This window comes from Pseudophryne corroboree, chromosome 10 (assembly GCF_028390025.1).
Source record: "Pseudophryne corroboree isolate aPseCor3 chromosome 10, aPseCor3.hap2, whole genome shotgun sequence".
NCBI classification, from domain to species: domain Eukaryota; kingdom Metazoa; phylum Chordata; class Amphibia; order Anura; family Myobatrachidae; genus Pseudophryne; species Pseudophryne corroboree.
Window position 1 is genome coordinate 259,011,686 of NC_086453.1, and position 27,163 is coordinate 259,038,848.

At 43.1% G+C, this 27,163-nt stretch overlaps 1 protein-coding gene across 2 annotated transcripts in view; it reads left to right on the forward strand.

Annotated features, from left to right (window-relative positions):
• LOC134965493 (nicotinamide N-methyltransferase-like) overlaps window positions 1-25,731 on the forward strand; it is a 67,612-nt gene extending 41,881 nt beyond the window's left edge. For both annotated transcript variants that reach the window (XM_063941897.1, XM_063941898.1), the window contains exons 3-4: window positions 17,208-17,415; window positions 24,835-25,731. In XM_063941897.1, coding sequence (XP_063797967.1) covers window positions 17,208-17,415; window positions 24,835-25,264 — 638 coding nt within the window. In that variant the 3' untranslated portion in view covers window positions 25,265-25,731. The remainder of the gene's footprint in view (window positions 1-17,207; window positions 17,416-24,834) is intronic.
• Window positions 25,732-27,163: the final 1,432 nt, after the last annotated feature.

The window sequence follows — 27,163 nt, forward strand, 5'->3', positions numbered from 1 at the left end:
GAGACAAAGGGAAACCCGAGACAGGGTGATAGCAAGAGGCCCTCTAACTAAACAACCAGGCCAGGGGCTAAGCAAACTCAAAACTATAATATGTGCGGAGAAACCACCAGGGAAAAGGACAACCAAAATATCCACTTGTCCAATTCTCCTACCCGGCACCGCCGAGTACCAGAGAGGACTTGTGGAAGCGGAACCCTCCGCAAATGCTCCAAACACAAAATATAAAAGGTAAAGCGGCTGAGCCGCAACACACGGCAGAGCCGCAACTCACGAACACCACTGGATATAAAACGGTGATCAGTCAGGACTCCAGGGAACCAAATGAGCTCTTGGGATGAGATGACAACTCCCGAATACCGGACTTCTGAGGACTGGAATGACCGGATACAGCAGGACTGGAAACAGACTCTCAGCAAACAAAGGCAGCATGCAGGAAGCTATTACCGGTGTCTGTGAGAAGCCCTGGGAGTGTATTTAACAAGGAGTCCTCCAATCAGCTGCTAAAGGCTGATTAGAATAAATGCCGTGCAGCTGCCTTGCTGCACGGCCAGAGAGCAGGTGAATATCTTAATTTCCTAAAGCCTAGCAATGGGGAACGCGGTCCGCCAGTGGCGTCCCCATTGCTAGGGTCCGTGCGGCTCAGCGCGCCCGGCGTCTAGCGTTGCTAGGGAGCCAGCGGCTGTACGCGCATGGCGTCTCTAGTTGCTAGGCGCCGGGCCGCGCAGACAAGTGGACCCCGGCGCCTAACAGTACCCCCCCCCCCTTGAGGAGGGGTCAAGGAACCCCTAAAGCCAGGTTTCTGAGGAAACTCCCGAAAAAATGCCCTCTTGAGCCTCGGGGCATGAAGATCCTTATCCAGGACCCAAGACCTTTCCTCCGGACCATAGCCTTTCCAGTGAACTAGAAAATACAGCCGACCCCGGGACAATTTGGAATCGAGAACCTTCTCTACCAAGAACTCTTGTTGTCCCTGTACATCCACTGGAGATCTACCCTGAGAGATCTTCCGAGGAAATCTACTGGAAGAAACGTATTGTTTCAACAGGGAACAATGAAACGTATTTCCAATCCTGAGAGATCTTGGTAAACGTAACCGAAAGGCAACTGGGTTGACTCTTTTAATAATAAGAAATGGCCCAATAAATTTGGGTCCAAGTCTAGCCGAGGATTGTCGAAGCCTGATGTTGCGAGTCGACAACCACACCCTATCTCCCACCTTAAAAGTGCAAGGACGTCGGAGCCTGTCAGAAAATTTCTTCTCTCGAAAGGCCGCTTTTCTGAGAGCAAGGTGCACCTTTTTCCAAATGGCTCTGAGATGGGAGGTTAAGGTTAGCGAGGAGACTGAGGAATGATGAAAAAAAGAATTAGCTCTGGGGTGAAAACCAAAAACTGAAAAGAATGGAGACTCTTTAGTGGAGGAATGACAAGAATTATTGTAAGCAAATTCAGCCAACGGAAGAAACTCGGACCAATCATTCTGGAGTTTGGCTGAATACAAGCGCAAATATTGTTTCAATGATTGGTTAACTCGTTCGGTTTGCCCGTTGGATTGTGGGTGGTAACCGGATGTTAACGACAATTTCATCTTCAATGAGGCACAAAAACATTTCCAGAATTGTGCGATGAATTGTGGACCCCGATCAGAAACAATATCAGTAGGCAACCCATGAAGCCTGAATACATGGCGGAGAAACAAAACTGCCAACCCATGGGCAGAAGGCAATCGGGGAAGAGCAATAAAATGAGCCATTTTACTAAAACGGTCCACTACCACCCATATGACTCGGAATCCGGCTGAAAGGGGAAGGTCCACCACAAAATCCATGGAAATATGAGACCACGGCCTGAGAGGAACATTTAAGGGCATAAGTTGCCCGATGGGCAAGGAACGGGGAACCTTATGCTGTGCACAAACCTGACATGAATAAACAAATTCCTTGACGTCTTTAGAAAGACCAGGCCACCATACTGAGCGAGAGACTAACTCCAATGTCTTAGAGACTCCTGGATGCCCTGAAACTTTGTTATCATGGAATTCCGTTAAAACAGTAGCTCTCAAAAACTCAGGGACGTAAAGACGACCAGCAGGAGTAATTCTAGGAGCTTGGTGTTGAAGCTGTTTTAACTGGGTAAATAAATCTTGTGTGAGGCCCGCCCAGATGACCGAAGATGGAAGTATGGGGGTAACAGGATTGTTATTGTGAACCGGAAGAAAGCTACGTGACAGGGCATCAGCCTTAGTATTCTTGGAACCAGGCCTGAAAGTGATTATAAATTTGAAACGCGTAAAAAATAATGCCCAACGTGCCTGCCGGGCATTAAGCCGCTTAGCCGATTCAATGTATTGCAGGTTCTTATGGTCAGTCAATACCGAAATAGTATGTTTTGCTCCCTCCAGCCAATGCCTCCACTTCTCGAAAGCCCACTTTACCGCCAGTAACTCCCAATTACCAACGTCATAGTTGTATTCAGCGGAGGAGAATTTCCTGGACAAAAAGGCACAAGGATGTAACTCCAGAGACTCCGGATCCTTTTGAGAAAGGATAGCCCCCACTCCAACCTCCAAGGCATCAACCTCTACCACAAAGGGCAATTCCGGATTAGGATGTCTGAGGACTGGAGCCGAGACAAAGGCTTGTTTCAAGGCCCGGAAGGACAACTCAGCTTCACGCGACCAGTTGGTAGGATCCGCTCCTTTCTTTGTCAGAGCTACAATGGGAGCAACCAGGTCAGAAAAAGAATGAATGAACCTCCTATAATAATTCGCAAACCCTAAAAAGCGCTGAATTGCTTTTAAATTGGTGGGTTGCGCCCAACTAAGGATGGCCTGGAGTTTCTTTGGTTCCATGGAAAATCCCTGAGGGGAAATTATGTACCCTAAAAAAGACACTTCCGTGACATGAAACTCACACTTCTCCAGCTTGGCATATAAATGATTCTCGCGTAACTTTTGAAGAACCAGACGCACCTGGGTAACATGTTGTTCCATTGATTTAGAAAAAATCAGGATGTCGTCTAAGTAAACGACCACGAATTTCCCTAGGAAGCCACGGAGCACATCGTTAATGAGGTCTTGAAAAACTGCCGGAGCATTGGACAGGCCGAACGGCATCACCAGGTATTCGTAGTGACCCGACTGAGTACTGAAGGCCGTTTTCCACTCATCTCCAGATTTAATTCGGATGAGGTTGTACGCTCCTCTAAGGTCAATTTTAGAAAAAATCACAGCAGAACGTAACTGATCAAAGAGTACAGAAATCAACGGCAAAGGATAGGTGTTTTTAACTGAGATCTTATTCAGGGCTCTAAAATCAATGCAAGGTCTAAGCGAGCCATCCTTTTTCTCCACAAAGAAGAAGCCTGCACTTAAAGGAGATTTTGATGGTCTAATAAATCCTTTCTCAAGGCTCTCCTTTACATAATCATTCATAGCCGCAGTTTCTGGCCCGGATAATGCATATAATCTTCCCTTTGGCAATGCGGCACCAGGAATTAACTCAATAGCACAATCATAAGGCCGATGGGAGGCAGAATGTCCGCATTGCCTTTGGAGAAAACATCAGCAAACTCCTGGTATTCCACCGGAATGGGTTCTGGAATGATAGCTGCTACTCTGACTGGAAACGTGATACATTCCTTATCACAAAAAGTACCCCATTGTGAAATCTCCCCCGACCGCCAATCAATGGTGGGATTATGAAAGGCCAGCCAAGGGTGACCCAGAACAACTGGAACTGCTGGGCAATGTGTAAGAAAGAACTTGATTTTCTCGGAATGTAGCGCTCCTACTGTAAGTAGTACAGGGGGTGTATGGAGAGAAATAATCCCATTAGACAGCGGACTCCCATCTAAGCCATGCATGGTGACACACCTACCCAAATGGAACTGAGGAATGCCTAAGACCTTAGCCCAAGTTAAATCCATAAAGTTTCCTGCAGCTCCACTGTCAACAAAAGCCGACACCGAAGAACTGAGGCTGCCAAAGGAAACTTTAACTGGGACTAAAAGGGAGTTATTCGAGGAGATAAGCTGCAGACCTAGGTGAACCCCCTCACAATTCACCTGGTCAAAGCGTTTCCCGACTTGTTCGGACAATTACGAGCAAAATGTCCCTTACCCCCACAGTACAGACAAAGACCAGAATTTTGCCTTCTGGCTCTTTCTTCAGGAGACAGCCGGGAGAGACCTATCTGCATGGGCTCCTCTATGTCTTCAGGAATGGAATATACACACGGACTTGACCTTACAGGTGCTCCTTTTTCAGCCCTCCGCTCTCTGAGACGACGATCAATCTTAATAGAAAGCTCCATGAGTTTATCGAGAGTCTCAGGAGCGGGGTACTGAAGGAGACTGTCTTTTATAGACTCTGATAAGCCGAGGCGAAACTGACTGCGCAGGGCTGGGTCATTCCAGCCACAGTCGTTCGACCAACGGCGAAACTCCGTACAATAAACCTCCGCAGGATTTCTACCCTGTCTGAGAGCGCGCAACTGACTTTCAGCGGACGCCTCTCTATCAGGGTCATCATACAAGAGCCCTAAAGACTCAAAAAAAGCGTCAACTGACAACAATGCCGGATCCTCTGCTCTTAAACCAAATGCCCAGGTCTGAGGATCCCCCAGGAGCAAAGAAATAATAATCCCGACCCGCTGAGATTCAGTACCCGAGGAAGTCGGTCTTAAACGAAAATAAAGCTTACAGGATTCTTTAAAATTAAAAAACTCTTTTCTATCACCAGAAAAACGGTCAGGCAAATGCATCTTTGGTTCAGGGACTACCCTTGGGGAAGCTCGCAAAAGATCTTCCTGCGACTTCACCCGAAGAGAAAGATCCTGAACCATCTGAGTAAGTTCTTGAATCTGGCTGACTAAGAGCTGACCAGGATTTGGCCCTAAACCTGTTGGATTCATGAGGCCGATAAACTCTCACAAAACTGAATGAGAAAAAATTAAACCTCGTTTAATTTTAAGTTTTGGTATGGCCGGTAATAATGTTATGATTCCAGCACTCTGGTCAGAGGAGATCTTATGGCAAGGACCGGAGCACTGGAACGGAATGCTGGGGAAGGGAGCAGGACAGGAAAATAGCCCCTGGCGCCCTAACTCTGTTGTCTCACCCGTGTTGTCAGAAATCCCCTGCGAGACTATGGTTTCTTGAGCCCTTGGCAGCCGCGTTTGAAGGGCGGATTATGTCTGCCCAACTTCGATGCCCCCCGGTCTTAATGAGAGACAAAGGGAAACCCGAGACAGGGTGATAACAAAAGGCCCTCTAACTAAACAACCAGGCCAGGGGCTAAGCAAACTCAAAACTATAATATGTGCGGAGAAACCGCCAGGGAAAAGGACAACCAAAATATCCACTTGTCCAATTCTCCTACCCGGCACCGCCGAGTACCAGAGAGGACTTGTGGAAGCGGAACCCTCCGCAAATGCTCCAAACACAAAATATAAAAGGTAAAGCGGCTGAGCCGCAACACACGGCAGAGCCGCAACTCACGAACACCACTGGATATAAAACGGTGATCAGTCAGGACTCCAGGGAACCAAACGAGCTCTTGGGATGAGATGACAACTCCCGAATACCGGACTTCTGAGGACTGGAATGACCGGATACAGCAGGACTGGAAACAGACTTTCAGCAAACAAAGGCAGCATGCAGGAAGCTATTACCAGCGTCTGTGAGAAGCCCTGGGAGTGTATTTAACAAGGAGTCCTCCAATCAGCTGCTAAAGGCTGATTAGAATAAATGCCGTGCAGCTGCCTTGCTGCACGGCCAGAGAGCAGGTGAATATCTTAATTTCCTAAAGCCTAGCAACGGGGAAAGCGGTCCGCCAGTGGCGTCCCCATTGCTAGGGTCCGTGCGGCTCAGCGCGCCCGGCGTCTAGCGTTGCTAGGGAGCCGGCGGCTGTACGCGCACGGCGTCTCTAGTTGCTAGGCGCCGGGCCGCGCAGACAAGCGGACCCCGGCGCCTAACAACATCTGGATATCATCCCCAGTCTAACGGACAAACTGAACGCGTAAATCAGTCATCAAAACAGTACTTACGGTTATATTCGGCCAAACTTCAGAATGATTGGTCTGAATTTCTGCCGTTGGCCGAGTTTGCTTATAATAACTCTTGTCATTCCTCCACCAAGGAGTCCCCGTTCTTTTCAGTGTTGGGTTTTAATCCTAGAGCAAATTCTTTTTACCCTCATGTTCCAGTCTCTTCGTTGACCTTAACTTCCCGTCTTAGAATTATTTGGAAAAAAGTTCACCTTGCCCTCAAGAAGGCTGCCTTCCGAGAAAAGTTTTTTTCGGACAGGTCCCGGCGCCCATGCACGTTTAAGGTGGGAGATAAGGTGTGGTTGTCAACCCGCAACATCAGGCTCCGACCGCCCTCGGCTAGATTAGGACCCAAATTTATTGGACCGTTCCTTATCATTAAAAAGGTCAACCCAGTAGCTTTTCGATTACGTTTACCGAGATCACTAAAGATTGGCAATACTTTTCACTGTTCCCTTCTGAAACAGTATTTTTCCTCCAGGAGATTTCTTCGGAGGGCTTCCCGGAGTAGACTTCCAATGAATGTGCAGGGGCAGCAGGAGTATTTGGTGGAGAAGGTTTTAGATTCTAAGATGTCTCGGGGCCGACTTTATTTTTTGGTCCACTGGAAAGGCTATGGCCCTGAAGAAAGGTCGTGGGGGTGTTGGATAAAGATTTACATGCTCAAAGACTTAAGAGGGTATTTTTTCAGGAGTTTCCTCAGAAACCCGGCTCTAGGGGTTCTGTAACCCCTCTTCAAGGGGGTGGTACTGCTAGGCGCGGCGGTGCACCCGCTCTCTGACAGCGCAGCGGTCACGGCCGCCGCGCCTCTCTTCTTGTTCTTCTGCATGGCGCCTAGCAACACTGGAACGCTAGGCGCGCGCTAGCCGCCAGCTCCCTGACCACGCTAGGATGCCGTGCGTGCAGGGCCGCCGGGTCCTTAGCAACGGGGACGCCACAGGCGGACCGCGTTCCCCGTTGCTCTTATCAGCATTCGCCTGTTTTCCCCTGCTCGTGCAGCTAAGCAGCTGCATGACATTTGTTCATTTAGCCCTGTGTTTTCATTGGAGGGTTCCCTGTTATATGCTTCCTTAGTGCCTCACACTAGCGCCGGTGATAGCTTCCTGCATGATGCTCATGTTTGGTGAACGTCTGTTCTTGGTCTGCTGTATCCGGTCCGTTCTGCTCCCTGAGTTCCTGTATCTTGGAGTTCGTTAGCTGGTCCTGGGAATCCTTCTGGTCCTCATTTACCTGTGGCTGTCAGTTGGGGTTCTCACCTGGCGTCGTGAGTGGCGGCCTTGCTGCGTGTTGCGGCCTAGGCCGTTTAGTATTGTTTGTTTTGTACTGGAGCATTCGCGGAGGTTTCCGCTTCCACTGTCCTCCCCAGAACTCGGCGGTGCCGTGTAGGGGAGTGCACAAGTGGTATCTTTTGGTTGTTCTTTTCCTTGGCGGCAAGCCGCGCATACATTTAGGTTTAGGTTAGCCAGTAGCCCCTGGCCTTGTTGTTTCAGTTAGAGGGCCCCTTGTTATTACCCTGTCTCAGTTCACTCTTTGTCTCTCCTTAAGACCTGAGGGGGCATCGGAGTTGGGCAGACTTAATCCGCCCTTCAAACGCGGCTGCCATGGGCCCAAGAAACCATAGTCTCGCAAGAGTGAATTGACAGCACGGGTAAAACAACGGAGGTAGGGTGCCAGGGGCTATTCCCATTCCGTTTCCCTTTCCCAGCATTACGTCCTGCTGCTCCGGACTACTGTATAAGATCTCCCTGGTCCTGAGCATCCGGGTCGTAACAGATTGATTGTGATAGTACTGTTCACAATTGTGATTTGCTTATGAGTAAGTATGGGGTTAACATAGTAAAGTACACCTGTGGCAAGGTAATTGATTAATTGCTCAAAGCACAGCTCTATTTAAACACCACCATGCACACTGCATGGACATGCCCACCGAGGAAGTCGTAAAATGAAATCGGTCTGGGAACTTGATGACTGAGCTGAGGTGACGCCTGCATACCGCTGAGATCGAGGCTGGGTTTGCGACTCACTGCCAGGTCAGTGCCAGGGATCTCCGGGACGCCGAATGGAATAGAGCCTCCACATGGAGCTGAGTCCGACTGTTGCCACTATTGTGAGATGCTTGTTTTATGTGATATATTGTGAGTGTATATTTTACCTAATACACTATAAACATGTTTAGAAGACTTATTTCACTATTGTGCGCCTCCTTATTCCTTCTTGCGATAGATATATATATATATATATATATATATATATACTGTATCTATATTGTGGCAATCCAGTCCAGATACCACCCCGGGTTTTTGCAGGACAGGGCACAACAGTTCAGGTGCCTTGGGCCAAAGCGATCTGGGTTTAGGACTGGACCAAGAGGAAGCCCCAGGGGGGTGTTGGGTACACTCAGGTTGTCTCTTTAATATTGTGTCAAAGATTATCTAGCAGTTGGAAATAATATTATTGTATTGCTGTTCATACACAGAAATACCCTGCAATTTCCCATGCAGGTCTGGTCCAGGTGTTGGAGCAAGCTCTCCAAGGAATCAGGCACACCTGTGCCACACTTTAATAAAGCTCATTAGGGCAAGGGCTCAAATCTCCTGATGCAAACAGATTGCCAGGCATTAGAGGGCAGGTCAGTGGGTTAGACAGGGAGCCTGAGATTTGAGTATATGCTGTTTGTGGACCAGTGCCTGTTTAAGGTATCCGGTAAACTTAATATATGGAAGCAAATGACAAATGACCATTTGCTTCCAAACACTGGAAAACATACAAAAATGGTTATCCAGACAAATTGGTTAAATCTATTTTAACTAATTTAACTGAACAACTGGTTTTGTCTGTTTTCTGGATTTTGGGAGCAAATGATTGATTGTCATTTGCTCCCAGACATTACCAGATTTTCTTTCCTACCAGCCAGATTGGACAGACAAGTTTGGAGTTCATGTCTGATGGAAGAGAAGTTGGGGAATAAAAGGTTTGCAGCAGAGGTTCCCAATGCCAGTCCTCAAGGCACCCTAATTGTCCACATACCTCCCAACATGTCCCTCTCCAGGAGGGACAGAATGCTCTGCTCCTGGACTTCCCTCTTACTGTATGATGGCCGGTACCTGTGTTGAACATGTTAATGTATAAGCAAGGTGTTTCAACACAGGTGATGGCAATTCTGTCCCTCCTGGATAGGGTCATGTTGGGAGGTATGGTCCAGGTTGTCAAACCATCAGTGTGGCTGAATTCAGCACTCACTTACCAGGTCTGACAGCGCTGGGGTTCCAGACATTGAAGGGCAGCAGGATGGAAGCCTCCAATGCCCGCTGCCTGTGTCTCCTCCTCCAGCTCCCTCCCTCTGGTGGTTACAGTGCACAGGCAGTCACTGTCAAGCATGCTCCCACTCTGGACTGTAGTAAACCTCAAATCTTGTCATAGAGGGTGCAGTGCCAACATAGTTTATCAAGTAATCCAGAGTTCAGTTGTTTTACCAAATGACTCTTTGACAGCACTTAATCAGTCCTTTAGGGAAGTTTTCAGCAAGAAAGCTGCTGAGACACTTCCAGCTCATTGAGAGTGGGACTGTCCTTGGAGAATGCCTCCTCATGGAGGAGTGTTTCATCTCTTACTCCCTGAAACCCAAGTGGTGTCTGAATACATCAAGGAGAACCTTTATCTCGGTTTCATCATGGAATCTAAAGCACCTGCAGCAGCAGGTCTATTCTTCATTAATAAGAAAGATGGAGGCCTGAGACCATACAGTATATTGATTACGGGTGTCTGAACACCATCATCATTAAGGACTGGTATCAACTACCTTTTATCTCAGAAGTTGTTGACCATATTAAAGGGGTTAAGAGATTCTCAAAGTTAGATCTTCATGGGGCCTACAAATGAATCAGAATCCATGAAGGGGATGAGTGGAAGACAGTGTTCAACACATGTCATGGGCATTATGAGTACCTGGTCATGCCTTTTGGGTTGAATAATTCTCCTGCTGTCTTCTACAATACATGAACAACATCTTCCGAAACCTGATATACCAGTACATGTGTGTGTATCTGGATGACATCCTGATCTTCTCCAAGTACTTAGTGAGTCATTGCAAGCATATATGTGAGGTATTGTCATGACTTTGGGATAATCAGCTCTTCTTCAAGTTTGAGAAGTGCTCCTTCAAGCAAATTTGTGTTTCTGGACTATATTATTTCAGGCTCCAGTCTCCAAATGGACCCTAAGAAGCCATCCGCCATTGTAAATTGGCTGCGTCCTTTGGGGTTAATAGCAATACATTTCCCGGGATTCTGTAACTTCTATTGGCAGTTCATCAGGAACTATTCATCTGTTACAGCTCCCATCATCACCCTCACTAAGAAGGTTCAAGATACTACAGTATGGCCTCCTGATGCAGAGAAGGTGTTCAGTCATTTGAAACAGTGCTTCATCTCTGCTCCCATCCTTAGGCTACCCAACTGTGAACAGCCTTTTTTTTCCCTGGAGGTAGGTGCCTCTGCAGTCAGGAATGGGGCAGAAATTTTACAGAAGGGCCAGGAGGGGAAGTAGTACCCTTGTGGTTTCTTTTTTCCACAAGTTCTCAACTTCAGTGAAAATTTAGGCCATTGGGGATAAAGAACTTTTAGCCATCAAGCTGGGCTTTCAAAAATGGCATTATGTGTTAGAGGGAGAAAAATTTCCAGTGACAGTTTACACCGAACACAAGAACCTGAAATACCTCAAATCAGCTCATTACCTAAACTACCATCATTTCAGATTGTCGTTATTCTTTTGATAATTTCAGTTTGGTGATTCTACTGTCCTTGTCTCAGGCATGCAGTTCTGCCAAGGGGAACAAAGTGTGTGAAGGCAAGTCCATTCTGAACCCTGCATGCTTTGTAGCAGTCACCAGCAAGGTCAAGATTCTGCCGGGGAAGACATTTGTAGCACCTGAACTCTAAGCTAATACTCCAGTGAGTGCACTCATCACATATCAGTGGTCATACAGGTGGAGAAGTCTGGAGATAATCCCCAGAAATTATTGGTTCCTGACAATTTGTAGTGATATTAAGGACTTTGTGGCAGACTGTTCTACCTGTGCACAACACAAAGTTCCTCTGTTCTCTCCTTTGGGGTCCTTGCTTCCACTATAAGTATCTGATCACACTTGGACTCACAACTCTATTGACTTTATTATGGATTTTCCTTCCTGTCAAAGGTTCAACACTATCAGGGTGGTAAACCAATTCTCTAAAGCAACTCACTTTGTTCCAAAGGGTCTACCATCAGCACTAGAACTGTCAGAAGCATTCATAAGGGAGATATTCAGGCTGCACGTGTTTCCCAAGGACATTGTCTCTGACTGAGGGATGCAATTCACATCTACACTGTAGACTCTGGATCTGGAGGGCACTATGGAGGTAATTCAGACCTGATCGCTAGAGTGCATTTTTTGCTTCTCTGCAATCAGGTAGTCGCTGCCTACAGGTGAGGGGGGATTCTCTGTGCAGGTGTGCGATCGCATGTGCAGGAGAGCTGCACAAACAGTCTCTGCACAGCCAAGGACTTACTCAGCCACTGTGATGGTCGGGTCCAAGGCTGACATCATGAATCCTCCCACAAAATGCCAGGTTCTTCCTAATTTTTCTGGACACTCCCTAGAAACGGTCTGTTTCCACCCATAAACTCCCTCTTCCTTTCAATCTTCTTGTGATCACTGGTGCGATCAGATTTTCTGCCGTGCCTACACATTGCAGTGACTATGCATATGCAGTTCAGACCTGATCACCCACTGTGCGAAAACTCACAGCAGTGATCAGTTCTGAATTAGCCCCTATGTACTGTGTAAGTCAGTGGTTTCCAAACTTTTTTGAATCACGGCGCCCTAGAATATCAGAATTTTTTTCACGGCACCCCTAGGCCAAAAATTTCTTATTGAGAAATTTGGAAAGAAATATTACATTAAGTACATTGCGTTTATATGTCATCCTTAGGGTCAGTTGTGTGGTGAGGGACAAGATTTGCTTCTGTTTGGCCACATATTTTATGACTGGCAGCCACTAGCACTGGTTTTGCCTATTATATTGACCATGAATAATTTGAATTGGTCCTGGACCACCAACCCAGGGCACCCCTGCAAGTGTCCCAAGGCACCCCAGGGAGCCACGGCACACAGTTTGGGAACCTCTGGTGTAAGTGATTTGAGATCAACCTGAGATTCTCTTCAACCTACCACCTTCAGAGTAATGGGCAGACAGAGCGAGTTAATCAGAAGTCGGAGAAATCATTTGGATTTATGTTTCAAGTCAAGACCATTAGGTCACCTTGCTAACTTGGGCTGAATTTGTCCACAATAATCTGTGTCATGAGTTGTCAGGGCACTCTCCATTCTTTATCCAGTACAGTCTGCACCCTGTGTTACCTGAGCTGTCAGACTATTGGTCGAAATCACTTCTAGCTGTTAGTGGTACCATAAACTGATTCCTTAATATCTGTAAGGAGGTAAAGAAGAATCTGTGCAAAGCTTTGTCATGGTGCAATATCATTGCAGATAGGAAAGGGAGAAAAGTTCCTTTTGCTGAAGTCCAGTGATAAGGTTTGGTTGTCAACTAAAAATCTGCACTTGAAGGTGCCTCAATAAAATTTGCAACCAGATAGGTCCCTTCCAGATCCTCCAGGTGATTAATCTGGTGGCTGAAGCTACCTGACACACTCAGGAACCCTAATGTGTTCCATGGTTTTCTGCTCAAACCTTTAGTTGTCAATTAATTTTCAACACCTACAGCCATTCCAATGTATCACAAAGAAGAATATGAGGTAATACAAATTTAGGATTCCAGGATTTCTCGAGGCACAGTTCATTTCCTTTGGACTGGAAAGGATATGGCCCCTAGGAACACTGTTGGGTCAAGGTGTCAGATATCTGTGCACCTCAATTCCTTCAGAAGTTTCATCAGAAGTACCCTGGCAAGCCATTTGTTGCATGTTTGGTGCCCAAACCAGGAGGGGGATAATGTCAAAATTTGGCCAAACCCAGTGTTCCCTTACTGGTCCCCAGCCACGGAAGGGCAGTGGGTGAGAAGCCTCCAGAACCTGCTGCCATTGTTTCTTTCTCTAGCTCCCCTCTGCGGCTACAGTGCACAGGCAGTCGCAGCTCCCATGGGGATACACATGCCACTCTGTGTATGACTTTAAGGGTCACACACAGCAAATATGGAAATGCTGAGTGGTGCCTGAATTAGGCCTGCCTATAAAAGGATGTTCCTGTGAGCACTCCTGTGCCAGAGAAAAGGCTCATACCTAGCACCAGTGTACCTGAACCTTGTGACTTTGGCTACCTGTTTTAGACTTCAGCTTTTTCTAGTGTCCTGATTCTGCCTGATCCTTTGATTCTGCATTAGTGATTCCTGATTTCAGTATAATGAAAGGCATTTATTCTTACTTTTATCAAGTTCTGTAGATAAACATTTTCCTGTTTAGATTTGCTTACATATTTTCTCTTGATGAAAAATAATTCTACACCTCTTTTCATCCATGATTGAGGGTGGAGTTTATTTAATACGATATTGTTGTTAAGCGTATTATGCTATGGGCCTGATTCTAAGTCACAGTAAATGACAATGGTAATGTAGCTGAGCAAACTTTTGCTATTGCGTGCATAAAAATCCCCAAAAACTCATACAACACATACGTTCTATGAGTTACTGGTACTGTTGCAATTGAGACAGTACCAGAGATGTCCTTGAAAAGTGATGGGTATTCCTGGGCAATTGCTTGGAGGTGGCTTTTCGCATGGACAGAGATGGCCCGTCTTATAAGAATATTATGGAAGCTTGACCAGATGGTCTGTGTTATTTGTTACATGTACACAGTTTTGGATGGGGCATGAAGGGCTCACCAGGGGAATACAGTGATAGGGGCCCATGTTTAGCAGTGTGGTCAGTCTCCAGTGGGCGTGTGGCCAAGTGGCTAACCATTAGATAGTGCATGGTTTGGGCTCTTTGATAAATAGATAGATAGCTAGATAGATAGACAGTAAATACTGCCAGTGCATGCATGATAATGTACCAGATTAATAACAGCAATGTACTGCAGAAAATGCACCATAGTCCTGTACAATATAATGTAACAAACATTGTGTATTATTCAAGTGCACAAACTGGAACATGATCGCTAGAGGAGGAAATGGGCTCCCAGTGAGTGTGGCCCACTGGGAATTTCCCCTGCACTGTATTCTATTATAACCTTCCATACACAGATGCTCAGCTGCTCACATAGGAGGCCATACATGAATGGAGAAACAGCTCCTGCCATAGGGCTGATACAATTTTTGTTGGTGTAATTGATGGTGACAAATTGGTATTTGAGCCCCTACAGACTCTGACAGTAGGCATCTTAGTATTTGCACTCAGTCCTTGCAGATGAACATCAATAGACATTTACACGTATCCAACTAAGAATCAGGCCTAATATGTTATGTTTTCTGCATACATGCAAATGGCATACACTCTAAATTTAGTCAACTTGGGAGGATACTACTTAATGTGGGTACAAACTGGGCCAACAGGCAATTGGATTGATTTAAAGAGACAAATTACCCTCGACCAAACACACTGCAAAGATTTAATGAAGTGCAGAACAATTACAAGGTCTGTCCTTCATTTGTATAACATAGGTCGCAAGGTCAGGACATCCGGTTGGCCATGCAGCAGAGTCAATGAATATCCATCACTTACGACCGCAGGAGCGCACAAATCACCTGGACACACTGAGCGATGTAGCCAATTTGTTATTGCAAAATGGCAAATCAGCTTGACATTGCTCTAGTGTGTACCCAGCTTTACAGTGCTGTGATAAAATGATGTGTTCAATTCATTGTAACCATTGGTGTGGGTGTCACCTGTTAATTTTCTTTTGAGCTGCAGTAACCAGGTGCGCTGTGTTTCTAAAATAATTTTGACATGACATTTTTGGACTTGACATTAGTTCTGGTTTTCTGAGATCTGGAAAGGTTAAAAACCATTAATTTATTATAATTATTTAGTGTCAAGTTTGCACCAAAAGATATATAATACAATGTGGATTGTTAAGAGTTTAAAATACATAATTTATTGAAGTCAAAGGTGGAAAAGACCAGATTTACTTGATTTCATTCATATTGCCATTTCTAAAATGTATTATAGATTTACAAAATTTATGTATAATATGTTTTACAAGGAAGAAGAATTTTGTCTTAGATTGATATAGACATCATCAGGGGCAGATTGGGATGGAAAACCAGCCTAGGAAATTTAAAGCAGCAGCACTAATGGGGGTGTGGTCTGATGAGGGGTTGGGGCTGTTGAGGGGGGTGATATCCCTCCTCATAGGACATGATTGTATGCAGTTGTGGCTTTCCTTACAACTTTTGCTGTTGATTTGTCTGTGACTGGGGGCAGATTGAGCACTAAAAGTGGCCCTGTAACATTTTGTAGAAGTGGCCCACCATGGGCAGCACAAGAGGTTAAACATACCGTGTTACCAAGGCAACATCACTGGAGGGCAGAGTTGCTGTACTGCAGAGATGGAATAACAGAATGAATAGGAACAATGCATTGTACTGAGTGTGGTGGGCTGCCTGTCATGTAGGGGGTGGGGCCACATGCCACACAGACACGTTGACCTACCAGGAATCTTCCTAGTGAGCCCTATGGTCAATCCGCCTCTTGGCATTGTTATGCTTAAAATAATGGTCACATGTTTGTAGGAGTGGTTAGAGAAATGGCCATCTACTGCATGTACAGTACCTTAAAGTAGACATGTTTGGAAGTACTGCACCCTGAATTGGTATCAGCGGAGTACAGAAACAAAAGCTCCTATACTAGGTGCACAGTTGAATTATTACTAAAAAACAAACAAAAAACATTTCATTAGAATTAGTTAAAACAAATATGTATTTATAGTACAAAAGAAAACAATGAAACACGACAAATAATGAGTGTGTAAAATAACTTAAAGCATGTATTGAACGATTGCTCTCTGATTTATTGTTCATTTATGGCAGTATGGACAGTATAATGGTTAGTACTGAGGTAATGGGTTCAATTCCCACCATGGCCCTGTGTGGAGTTTATATATTCTCCCCTTACTTGTTTGGGTTTCCTCCCGATGCTCTGATTTCCACATTCCAAAAATATACTGGAAGGATAATTGACTCACTACAAAAATTAACCCTAGTGTGTAAGTGTGAGTGTCTACATGTGTTTAGGGCAGACTAGATGTGCAAAGTTGTTCTTTACTGCTGTCAAAATCTATGTTCGATGTGTTTACATTAAACTTTGATGAAAAGATCTCAGAACTGTTGGCCATTTTTTGGTTTCACAAAATAAAAGTTGGTAACTAACTGGCAACTAAGAGTTGGTTACTCAGTTGTATAAAATATTTCATGTTAGTCCCTGGGGCAGTGGTTCCCAAACTGTGCATATAGGCACCCTGGGGTGCCTCAGGACACTTGCAGGGGTGCCTTTGGTTGGAGGTCCAGGACCAATTAAAATATTTATGGTCAATGTAATAGACAAAACCAGTGCTAGTGGCTGCCAATCATAAACTATGTGGACAAACAGACGCAAAGTTTGTCCCTACCACATAATTGAACCTAAGGATGATATATAAACACAATTTACTTAAATTTATATTTCTTTCTAAATTTCTCAATAATAAACTTTTGGCCTAGGGGTACAGTGAAAAAATTCTGATAACCTAGGGTGCCATGATACAAAAGAGTTTGGAAACTACTGTCCTGGGTTAATATTATAACTTTGATGGTTATTGTAGTCCAGGTGTTATAATACAGATTTAATATACTCTAGAATGATTTTTTGTTTATATACCACGTCTCACAGGAGAAAACAAAATATACATTTCCCTCATGCCAAAAAGCTTGTATCAGCAATTTATACCAATTATGTATTTGTGTCTTTGGTAGCACCCCTTAGCAATACAAAAATGCTTTTTGGAATATAAATATTTAGGTTATTAATTATACTGTATCTAATATAGTATTTTCTAAGGGGTAATTTTCTTCTTATTGAACATGACAAAAATACCAGTGCTGTAAGCATTCCATTTTTTGAAGTACCCTGAATATAAATAAGTAATATGGCATATACTTTTATATATACTGTATATAAATATTTTAATTTTTTTAAGGTGGTGTAAGAGGAGACACATTGATTGATTTTGGTTCTGGGCCGACTATCTACCATCTTCTTTCTGCTTGTGAAGTCTTTAACAACATAATCTCCTCTGATTTTCTTGACCAAAACTGCATTGAACTGCAAAAATGGCTGAGGAAAGATCCCAATGCTTTCGATTGGACTCATATTATCAAATATGTATGCGAGCTTGAAGGGAACAGGTATGCTCAGGGTTATCAATTAATGTGATCATAAATTAAAATGATTTTGGGGCATATTTATCACAGATTATAGAGAGAGATAAAATACCTTAATAATAATGGCTTAAGAAGTAACATAAAACTGTAGACTGGACTCCATACAGTTTGTCACATCTGTGAGTGAGCTGGAAGGCAAGAGCTATGTAATGCATGACAAGGGTCTTGAATTGAGATCATGCAAACTTAAAGGGTAATTCCACTCAAAACTGATTAAAAAAATATGGCAGTTGTATGTTTCCATGATTAGATATGTTAATAAGGAATGTCACTTATTCACACAATGACTGCCAGACAGAGTCTTACTATATCATTGCTATGTGGTGTTACCGGTAAAACAATTGTACATGAGAGCACCCAACAATCAAATGCTTAATTGAATGGTCTGATGAAGATTGGAAGGTACATGCATTTGCATAGTGTATCTGGCATGTATTCCCACTTTACTTGCTAAGAAAATGAGTGCAGGCAAATGTGTCTATGTAGAGTCATATGCAGTTTGTTTGCATCTACATTTACCACCAGAGAGACGGAATGGGGGTGTGACAGAATGTCATGATGAAGGCAAATAAAGTAAGGAAAAACAAAAAACAATAAAACTCATGCACAACAATGTAGATGACAATTTGTACAGTAGGTATACAAAAACTAAAGTTAATGCAAAGCATACAGTACAGTGTATACAGTAACACACAAAAATTATAATACTATATGTGTATCATAAAAAGCTTCATGTCTGATGAATAATTAGACAAAAAATGTAAATACAAAATCTGTATTGTAAAGAAAGCTTAAAGTCTGATTATAATTAGACAAAGAAGATGTAACAGATCAGCTCTACAATACAGTAGGTGCTCGATAAGTAAGTCTTGTAGGTGAATATTAGGTATTGGATAATTGCGTTTGATATGATTGTGCAAATGCCAGTCTTCAGCTATTGGTGGAAGGAAATAACTTCAAATGCAGAAGGCTGCCATTGTTTCAATAGTAAAATCTGAAGGGTATCCATATAGAAATTACAGATAAGGGTTTTATGGAATTAATTAAAAAAAGGGGATTAAAATCAGATGTGTATATATAAAATAGAGCTGGTCACGTAATCAATACAAGATAATTTGGATACAGACTTGATAAAAATATATATTTGGTCAAAAATATACTTCAAACTAGAGAAGATCTTAGTGGGTTAATCATAGGAAGACCACTCACCACATTGCAATCTCTGCTGACATCACTAACGGGCAGTTATTGTATGGTTAAGGAAACAGGAAAGTGGGATATGGTTATGGAGGCCTGGGTTCCTTTGACTGAAAAAATGTGAGTAGGGGGTGTAGGCTAATCTGCATAGTAATGAGTATGACCAAATGGTATAGGTTTGGCTCCATGGAGAAGCACCCTGAGAGTAATGTACAACTAAAACACAAGTCCAAAAAGGAAAGAAACAACTCACTTAATGGGCACTCTGGCCTATAAATACAACTAAAATATAGCTTTTATATGATATACTTTAAAATGCAAAACACATTCGAATACACAGATATTCTCATGAAATAGCAAGAAACCCATGAGAATATTAAACAGTTGAACCACATCAATCACAGCACTATGACTGTATAATAGCCACCTGGTGTATTGTAATAAAAAATGCCCTAAATGATCCAAGTGATGCAATATTCAGGCAAGGCTCCAAAACAAAGTCCAGTATCTGTAATAGTTATGCAGTGAATTACAGTACATACATTGGACTAATTAGTGATCTCCAGTAAGCAAAAATATGCATGGGTCCCAGGGACCAAATGTATCCAAAACATCAATATTTTAGATTAATCTATGATATAATCATTTAGCAATGTGATGAATAAAAGAGCACATCCGGTGCAGGCAAGTGAAGTGACAGTATATAGTGCCGGTAAAAATTATAGCCTCATGTGTTGGAGTGTCCTAGAAATGCCACTGTTCAACTATGTATCAAATGACAGTGAATAAAAGAATAAAAAAGCATATTCAATGGATGTCACAAGGGGTTAAATAAGTATAGTACCTGCATCTGCTGTTGAAATAGGTCTTACTAAGCCCTGATGTAATCAGTTCAGGATCAAGGTAGAGTGCCTTGGAGTATTCAGATTAAGTATAGGATACACCCCGTGTAACCCAACATACAGATGCTGCTTCCCATTGTGTATTGAGAACCCTATTGTCAGGGTGGAATAGGATGGAAACCTTCACATGTCAACAAACAAAACAAGCATCACGTGCACATTTGCCCACTGGGATTCTTCCCAGTGGGCACTATGGTCAGTCCACCCCTTTCTCTAGTAAACAATGGGTAGCAATACTGTTGTAGGTTCTATGGTAAAATGAAGGTAGATGCATATTATGTAGCTACAAGGGGCATATATGAGCACTATTACATATAGTATCAGCTTTCTTAATTGGAAGTCACCTTCCTCTCAAGGGATGGTGTGTAATGTCAATGTCCGCCTATCACAAAAGAGGGTGAGACTTTGAGTGACAGCATGGTCCACCTGTTAGTTGCTTAATGCAGTAGTAGGGGCTGCATTATATTTACAAGGAATTAAATTGGGCATTGCCTAAAGTCTGCTAGTGGTGTGGAGGAAAGGATGTTATGTATGTCTGTTACACTTGATGTACTGTGTGTTTAGTTAAAAAGTTATTTAATAATCTTTTGTGGAAATGAAAGAGATAAGTTAGAAAGAGGAATTGGACAGTGTTGGAGAAAAGATAGTGTCTGTGCAAAGATGACAGGATAGATTATGAATAGGGGGAGTGAGGACAGTTATGATGTTGTTCTGAGAAGACTACAGTTTATAAAAATACTCCATAGTTTATCATCTCGTTTAGTCATCTGTGAGCTACATTAGCAAAGAATATTCTCATCACTAACAAAGAACTTACCTTCCTACAAGTCCATAACCCATGGGTACAATTTACTAAAAAAGGTACCTAAAAATGTCTTTTAGAATCTGCCAGCATATTCATTAATTAACACCTAAGACATCATGTCTATAGCTTACCTTCCTATCTTCAAGACACAACCAATGTTTTGTCTAAACTTAATGATATTGTTTTGGATGATGACCACTGTCTTGTCAATGTGGATGTAGAGTCTCATCAAGATGGACTGCTAGCTGTGAAGTTTTTTCTTGACTCTTAAGGGTTTGATGACTTCCATGAGTTTCTCCTACAACTACTTGAATTTGTTCTGTGTAAAAATGTATTTCACATTTGATAAGTTATTTCCTACACATTCGAGGAACAGAGATGGGCATGTGCACCCACTTATGCCAACCTGTTCCTCGGATGGTTGGAGAGGGAGTAGGTCTTCAGTGACATCAACAATATCTATACCATGCTGGTATAGAAACATAAACATCACATGCTGGTATAGAAACATAAACAACATACTTAAGATTTAGCACAGAAATTTGAGAGATCTATGGGATTTCATTCAGATCCTACATACCAACAGCCTCAATATTAAACTCACCTCTGATTACAGCAACAATGAAGTCACCTTCCTTGACTTACAGTACAACTAAGTAAATAAACAAATGGAATTCTGATGACTAAGCTTTCAAGTAAATAGGCTACAAGCAACAGTTTATTACATCAGAAGAGCACATATTTTCCACGTACAATAAAAAACTTGCTGAAAGGGGAATGTTTTAGATTGTGCAGTAATTGCACAGACTAAAAGAGTTTTGAATAAAAAAGTGGAGAACTAACTGCTAGACTCCTGAAAAGAGTATATATATATATATATATATATATACAGTGGGGTTTGAAAGTTTGGGCACCCCAGGCAAAAAATCATTTTAATGTGCAAAAAGAAGCTAAGGAAAGATGGAAACATCTCCAAAAGGCATCAAATTACAGATTAGACATTCTTATAACATGTCAAAAAAAAGTTTGATTTTATTTCCATCATTTACACTTTCAAAAGAACAGAAAACAAAAAAATGGTGTCTGCAAAAGTTTGGGCACCCTGCAGAGTTAATACCTTGTACTGCCCCCTTTGGCAAGTATCACAGCTTGTAAACGCTTTTTGTAGCCAGCCAAGAGTCTTTCAATTCTTTTTTGAGGTATCTTCGCCCATTCTTCCTTACAAAAGTCTTCCAGTTCTTTGAGATTCCTGGGCTGTCTGTGACGCACTGCTCTTTTAAGGTCTATCCATAGATTTTCAATTATGTTGAGGTCAGGAGATTGTGAAGGCCAAAAAAAGAAAAAAGAAGACTACAAATCTGCTTTATCAGCAACTTTTGCAAAGGATGGAGGGAGCTCCAAGAGCTCATTCAATGAAATGTGAATACATTTTTTACTGATGATACTCTTATACCCACATTAGGAGACAAAGCTATGTTCTGTTGGCAGAGAGCAAGGATAAATTGGTAAAATGTATCTTTACCAAAAAGGTGCACAAACACCCAAAAAAACAGAGGGACTTTTCCCTGTGGCCCTTCACAAATATAATTAAGAAAGATTAAATCACTGATCGATATGGAAATAAATTACCATGATGTCAATTCATCAGTTGCAATGCAGTGGGCATAATATTCTCTCTGGAATGCAGTTGCAATTTAAAATATGTGGGGTTGACCACCCTCCCTTTTTTCCAGAGACTTCTGGAACATGGAGGCAATGGGGGTCATTACGAGTTGATCGTAGCTGTGTTAAATTTAGCACAGCTACGATCAGGCACTCAGGCATGCGGTAGGATGCCCAGCACAGGGCTAGTCCACCCCGCATGTCAGTGCCAGCCCCCCATGCAGAAGTGCAAAAGCATCGCACAGTGGCGATGCTTTTGTATTTCAGGAGTACCTCCCGGCCAGCACAGCTCCTGCAGCTGGCTAGGAGAATCTCTTTGCTGCCCGGGTCGCAACAGCTGCGTATGACATCACACAGCCGCCCGGGCGATTCCCCCCCCCCAATGGTCCGGCCATGCCTGCATTGGCCGGACTGCGCCCCATAAACGGCGGCTTAATACCGACGTCCGGCCTTTTCCCCTCCCAGCGACCACCTCTGCCTGTCAATCAGGCAGAGGCGATTGCTAGGCAACAACGGCCTTTGGCCGTCTGGTATGCCCCAAAACACTGCGGCACCAACGCATGCGCAGTACTGACCCGATCGCACCACTGCGATAAACTGCAGCTTGCAATCAGGTCAGAATGACCCCCAATATACGTAATGATTCTGACTTTACTAAATAAAAAAAATAAATTCAGTTGCAAGACACTTTCTTAAACACCATGGAGGATCCACAAAGGATTTAAAAGCATGCGGTCTTGAAAATGTAAGACTAGGGATCAAAGGATGAGACCTCACAGAAAAGCTAAATTAGAAAGAAAGTCAATGGACCTTTAAACTTGACACTGTAACTCCCAGGTGTCTAAATGAGATTATAAACTCAGAGTTACACACAAGTCCGATTAGCAAATAGAATTTAGCAACTGTGCATGTGTTGCGGATGGGTGCCATAAATCTATGGGTGCTGCAAAGTCATTCACATCTCAGTCACATTTCACATGCGGCTGAATAAATGGTACTGGGCAGGTGTTCACACTTATGAATATTGTGCTGTGGGTTTGCTGTCAGCGTGTTGATGGAATGCAGAGCTAAGCATTCACAGAGATCTTTAGATGATATCTTGCACCAAGTATAGGGTTGGTGCAAATATGTATTGTTAGTGATTGCTACTTTGCCAACTGCCTGGTGAGGAGGGGGGGTGAGCCTGGGACCCACTAGGCTCATCTTTCAAGTCTGAGCCTGGGTAATTAATACATGCTCCACCAACCAGGTGTAATATGGTATGCCGGCGGTCTGGCTCCTGGCGACCAGCATACCGGCGCCGGAATCCCGACCGCCTGCATACCGACAGCTGGGTGAGTGCAAATGAGCCCCTTGCAGGCTCGCTGCACTCACCACACTGCGGGCATGGTGGCGCCACACTATCTATTCTCCCTCCAGGGGGGTCGTGGACCCTCAAGAGGGAGAAAAGATGTTGTATGCCTGCGGTAGGGATTCTGTAGCTGGTATGGTGGTGGCTGGGAGCCCGGCTGCCGGCAACCCGAAGACCACTCCCCCAACCCTCTCAGTGCCTCTGCTGATCCTGGAGATATTTATGACATGAAAATGGTAGGACTGTGAAAGAGAGTGAAGAGTCAAAGGTAACTCCAAGAGAGCACACTTGCAGGCTGGAGGAGATACTGGCTGGCAACTTTCAGCATGGGGGGGGGGGCAGACTCAAGTAAATGGCCCAGTTTTTCACAGGGAATGCAATGCAAAAATGGGCATGTTGGGGGTGTGGTTTGTGTAATGTGGGTGTGGTTTAAATAGCTAATGAAATAAAGGGCAGTACCTATATACTGTATATCAGGGCTGGCCAAACCAGTCCTCGAGATCTACCAACAGTTCACATTTTCCAGACCACCTAGCTAGTGCACAGGTGTAGTCATTACTAAATAAGATGTGCTGCATTCATTCCTAACTGACAATTCTAAGGATCTCCAGGAGGCCTGGAAAACATGAACTGTTGGTAGATCTTGAGGACCGGTTTGGCCAGCCCTGCTGTATATAAATTCAATTAGGGGCAGGTTTACCAAACATCTTGCACCTGTGCTACTCTATATCTGTCTCTAGCTGAGCAGTAGCCAGGAGCATCCTCTGCCTGCCTCTGCAGTCAGACGGCCCTGGAACATTTAAATTGCACTGGCCCAGGGGGCATATAGCATCCTGCCTTCCTACCCAGCCAGCCCCTGATGGATAGATTATCAGTTCAGTCTCAGATAGTTACTGGTAGTGGAAGTGAGGGGTATGTGGAATCAAGAGAGGAGGCAGAGGAAAAAAAAACATTCAGAGATCTAGGAGGACAGACTGGAGAGAGCAATATCACACAGACTAAGGGATTGCATGGTTTGCAGGAGAAGAGGGTGAGACATGGTGTCAAAAGCAGAAGAGATGTCAAGGAGAATGATTACAAAGGTGTGGCCCTTGGATCTGCAGCCAGGAGATTATTGCTGACTTTGGGATGTCATGTCCTGACATATGTATTCAATTTTATCTGTGAAGTGGGTGGCAAAATCAACTGCAGAACATAAGGAAAGGAGGCAAGGAGTTTGCATTAAGTACATAAAGTACAGTATATTGAGTAGAAATGAATGCCCACATGTGGGCAAAGAACTTGGTGGCTCATTATATAATGTTTTAGAAAGGTTAAATGATGTTGCTAAGTGTTGGATGCATTTTTCATTCTTTGTGAGCTTTAGTACACTTTTAATAATTTTGTATTATGGAATTTTGAATGCAGAATTACTGACTAGGAATAAATGACAAATAATAACAGCATGTTATGTGTATCTTTTCTAGGCAGAGCATTGAAGAAAAATCTGAGACGCTCCGCAGTAAGGTGAAACAAGTCCTGAAATGTGATGCATTGAAAAGTAACCCTTATGATCCTATTGTTCTGCCTCCCGCTGATTGTCTCCTCACCTGTCTCTGCCTTGAAGCGCCCTGTGAGACCATAGAATCATTCTGCAATGTTCTGAAAAATTTCCAAAACTTGATTAAACCTGGGGGACACTTACTGGTTTTAAGTGTGCTAAATTCTCATTTTTATTACATTGGTGACAAACGTTTTTTTTCCTTGTACCTCACAAAAGATGACCTGGAGAAGGCTTTTAAAGAGGCTGGTTATATAATTGAGAAAATGATAGTTACTCCTCGGAATAATAAGTCAAGATTGGATTTCTGTGGCTATGATGGTTACTATTATATCCTTGCTCGTAAACCACAGTAATGGTAATCCTGTCAACTAACTTCTTGCAACCACTAAAACAGTGGTATCCATGGCTCAAGGTTTAAATATTTTGCATGCATTGTCTTTGCTTATCAGCTATTCACATGTTCTAGGTAGAGCTACTATCAGCAATTCTGAAGTTCTCCCCTTTAGCATCTCTGAAATAGTTTTCTAACCTATATGTTAGTTATGGGCTCAATGAGTATTGAATTGACTTTTCACTCGCTATCCACTATATTTTCTTCAATCTAAAGCAAGCTGCCTCTGTTTTTTGTTCTACCCAGGGTGTGATGTTATATAAATGTTTACCCTATGCTATAGTACTGTATGTTATTTTGTTATATTTACCAATTGTATAGTGTACTCATGCTTTTCTACTCTATTATTATGCAATGTTCAAACATGTTTCTTTCAAAAACGGTGCTATGTATGCTTATTGTGCTTTAGAAATAAAAGATAAAAATATCACTGAGACAGAAAATATTTTCTTTATTTTTCCAAAACACTAGTTAGTATACAGTGTGACATACAGTAGCTATCAATAGCGATTACTATAAACATGATATTTTTAAGGTGTTTTCTGGAGATATATCATGATACCTTTATACAATGTACTATTTGTCTATACTTGTTATATATTTTTGCTCAGATATTTATCTATTGGTAACATTTAATGCCATTTGTGGCACTTCCTGTGGCAATTGACTGATGGGAGTGGTCTGGGCCTGCCTTTGCTATTTAAGGGAAGCCTGTGAGACATATGGTGAATGGTGTTGTACTGGACAGTTGTCCTCTTGTGGTCCTTGTATGATGTCCTGAAAAAAATAATGTGATGACAGAAATGTCAACACACCGTCAGTATGTATCTGTGAGATATCATTAAAAATACCTGTTGGAATCTACTGGTAAGTGCCTGCATTTCCACAATTTTATTACTATAAACAGTCATGGATGTGATATGACTTGACATCACAGGTCATCAGGTCAACATCAGAATGTTTACAGGACGGGAAATTTCTTTGAAGCTGGGTTTGATGAATAAGTGGGTCTTGAGACCATATTTAAAGAGCTGTATAGAGGTGGAGAGTCTGATATTAAAAGGCAGAGAATTCAAAAGATAGTGAGCACCATTGCTAAAATATTAGAGACAGGAATGGGAATAAGTAACCAGTTGGTAGGAGAGGTGGCATTTATTTTTGAAGCAAAGATAGCTGGTGGGAGTGTAAAGGGAGATAAGGTCATATATGTAAATGGGAAAGGAATGGGTGAAGGTTTTGTAAGTGAGTGTGAGAAGCTTAAATTGGATTTGAAAAGGGAAGAGGAGCCAGTGTAGGGTTTGTAAGAGAGGAGAGCTAGGAGTAGTACATTTGGAGAGGACGATCAGCTGGGCTAGCAGCATTGAGGATATATTAGAAAGGAGAGTTAAATTTGTCAGGGAGGTTAGATAGGAAGAAATTACGGTCCAATCTGGAGATGACCAGTGAGTGGATAAGGGTCTTGGCAGCATCCTGGGTCTGGTCTTGGACATATTTTAGAGATGGAAATGGAAGGACTGTGAGTGGTGCTGAATGTGTGGTTGAAGGAGAGAGAGGACTCAAAGATAACTCTAAGACAGCATAATTGATGGCTAAAGGAGATTGTTGTGCCATCAATAGACAGTGACATTGTGGGAAGTGATGTTATGTGGGAGGGTGGGAAGATGATCAGCTCAGTCTTAGACATGTGAAGTTTAAGAAAGTGCTGGGACATCCATGAAGAAATAGTGGAGAGACAGTTGGAGATAAGAGTGAGAAGAGTGGGATATAGGTCAGGGGAACTAAGGTAGATTTGAGTATCATCAGCATAGAGGTGATACTAGAAGACAAATGAGCAAATGAGCTCACCTAAAGAGGACATATA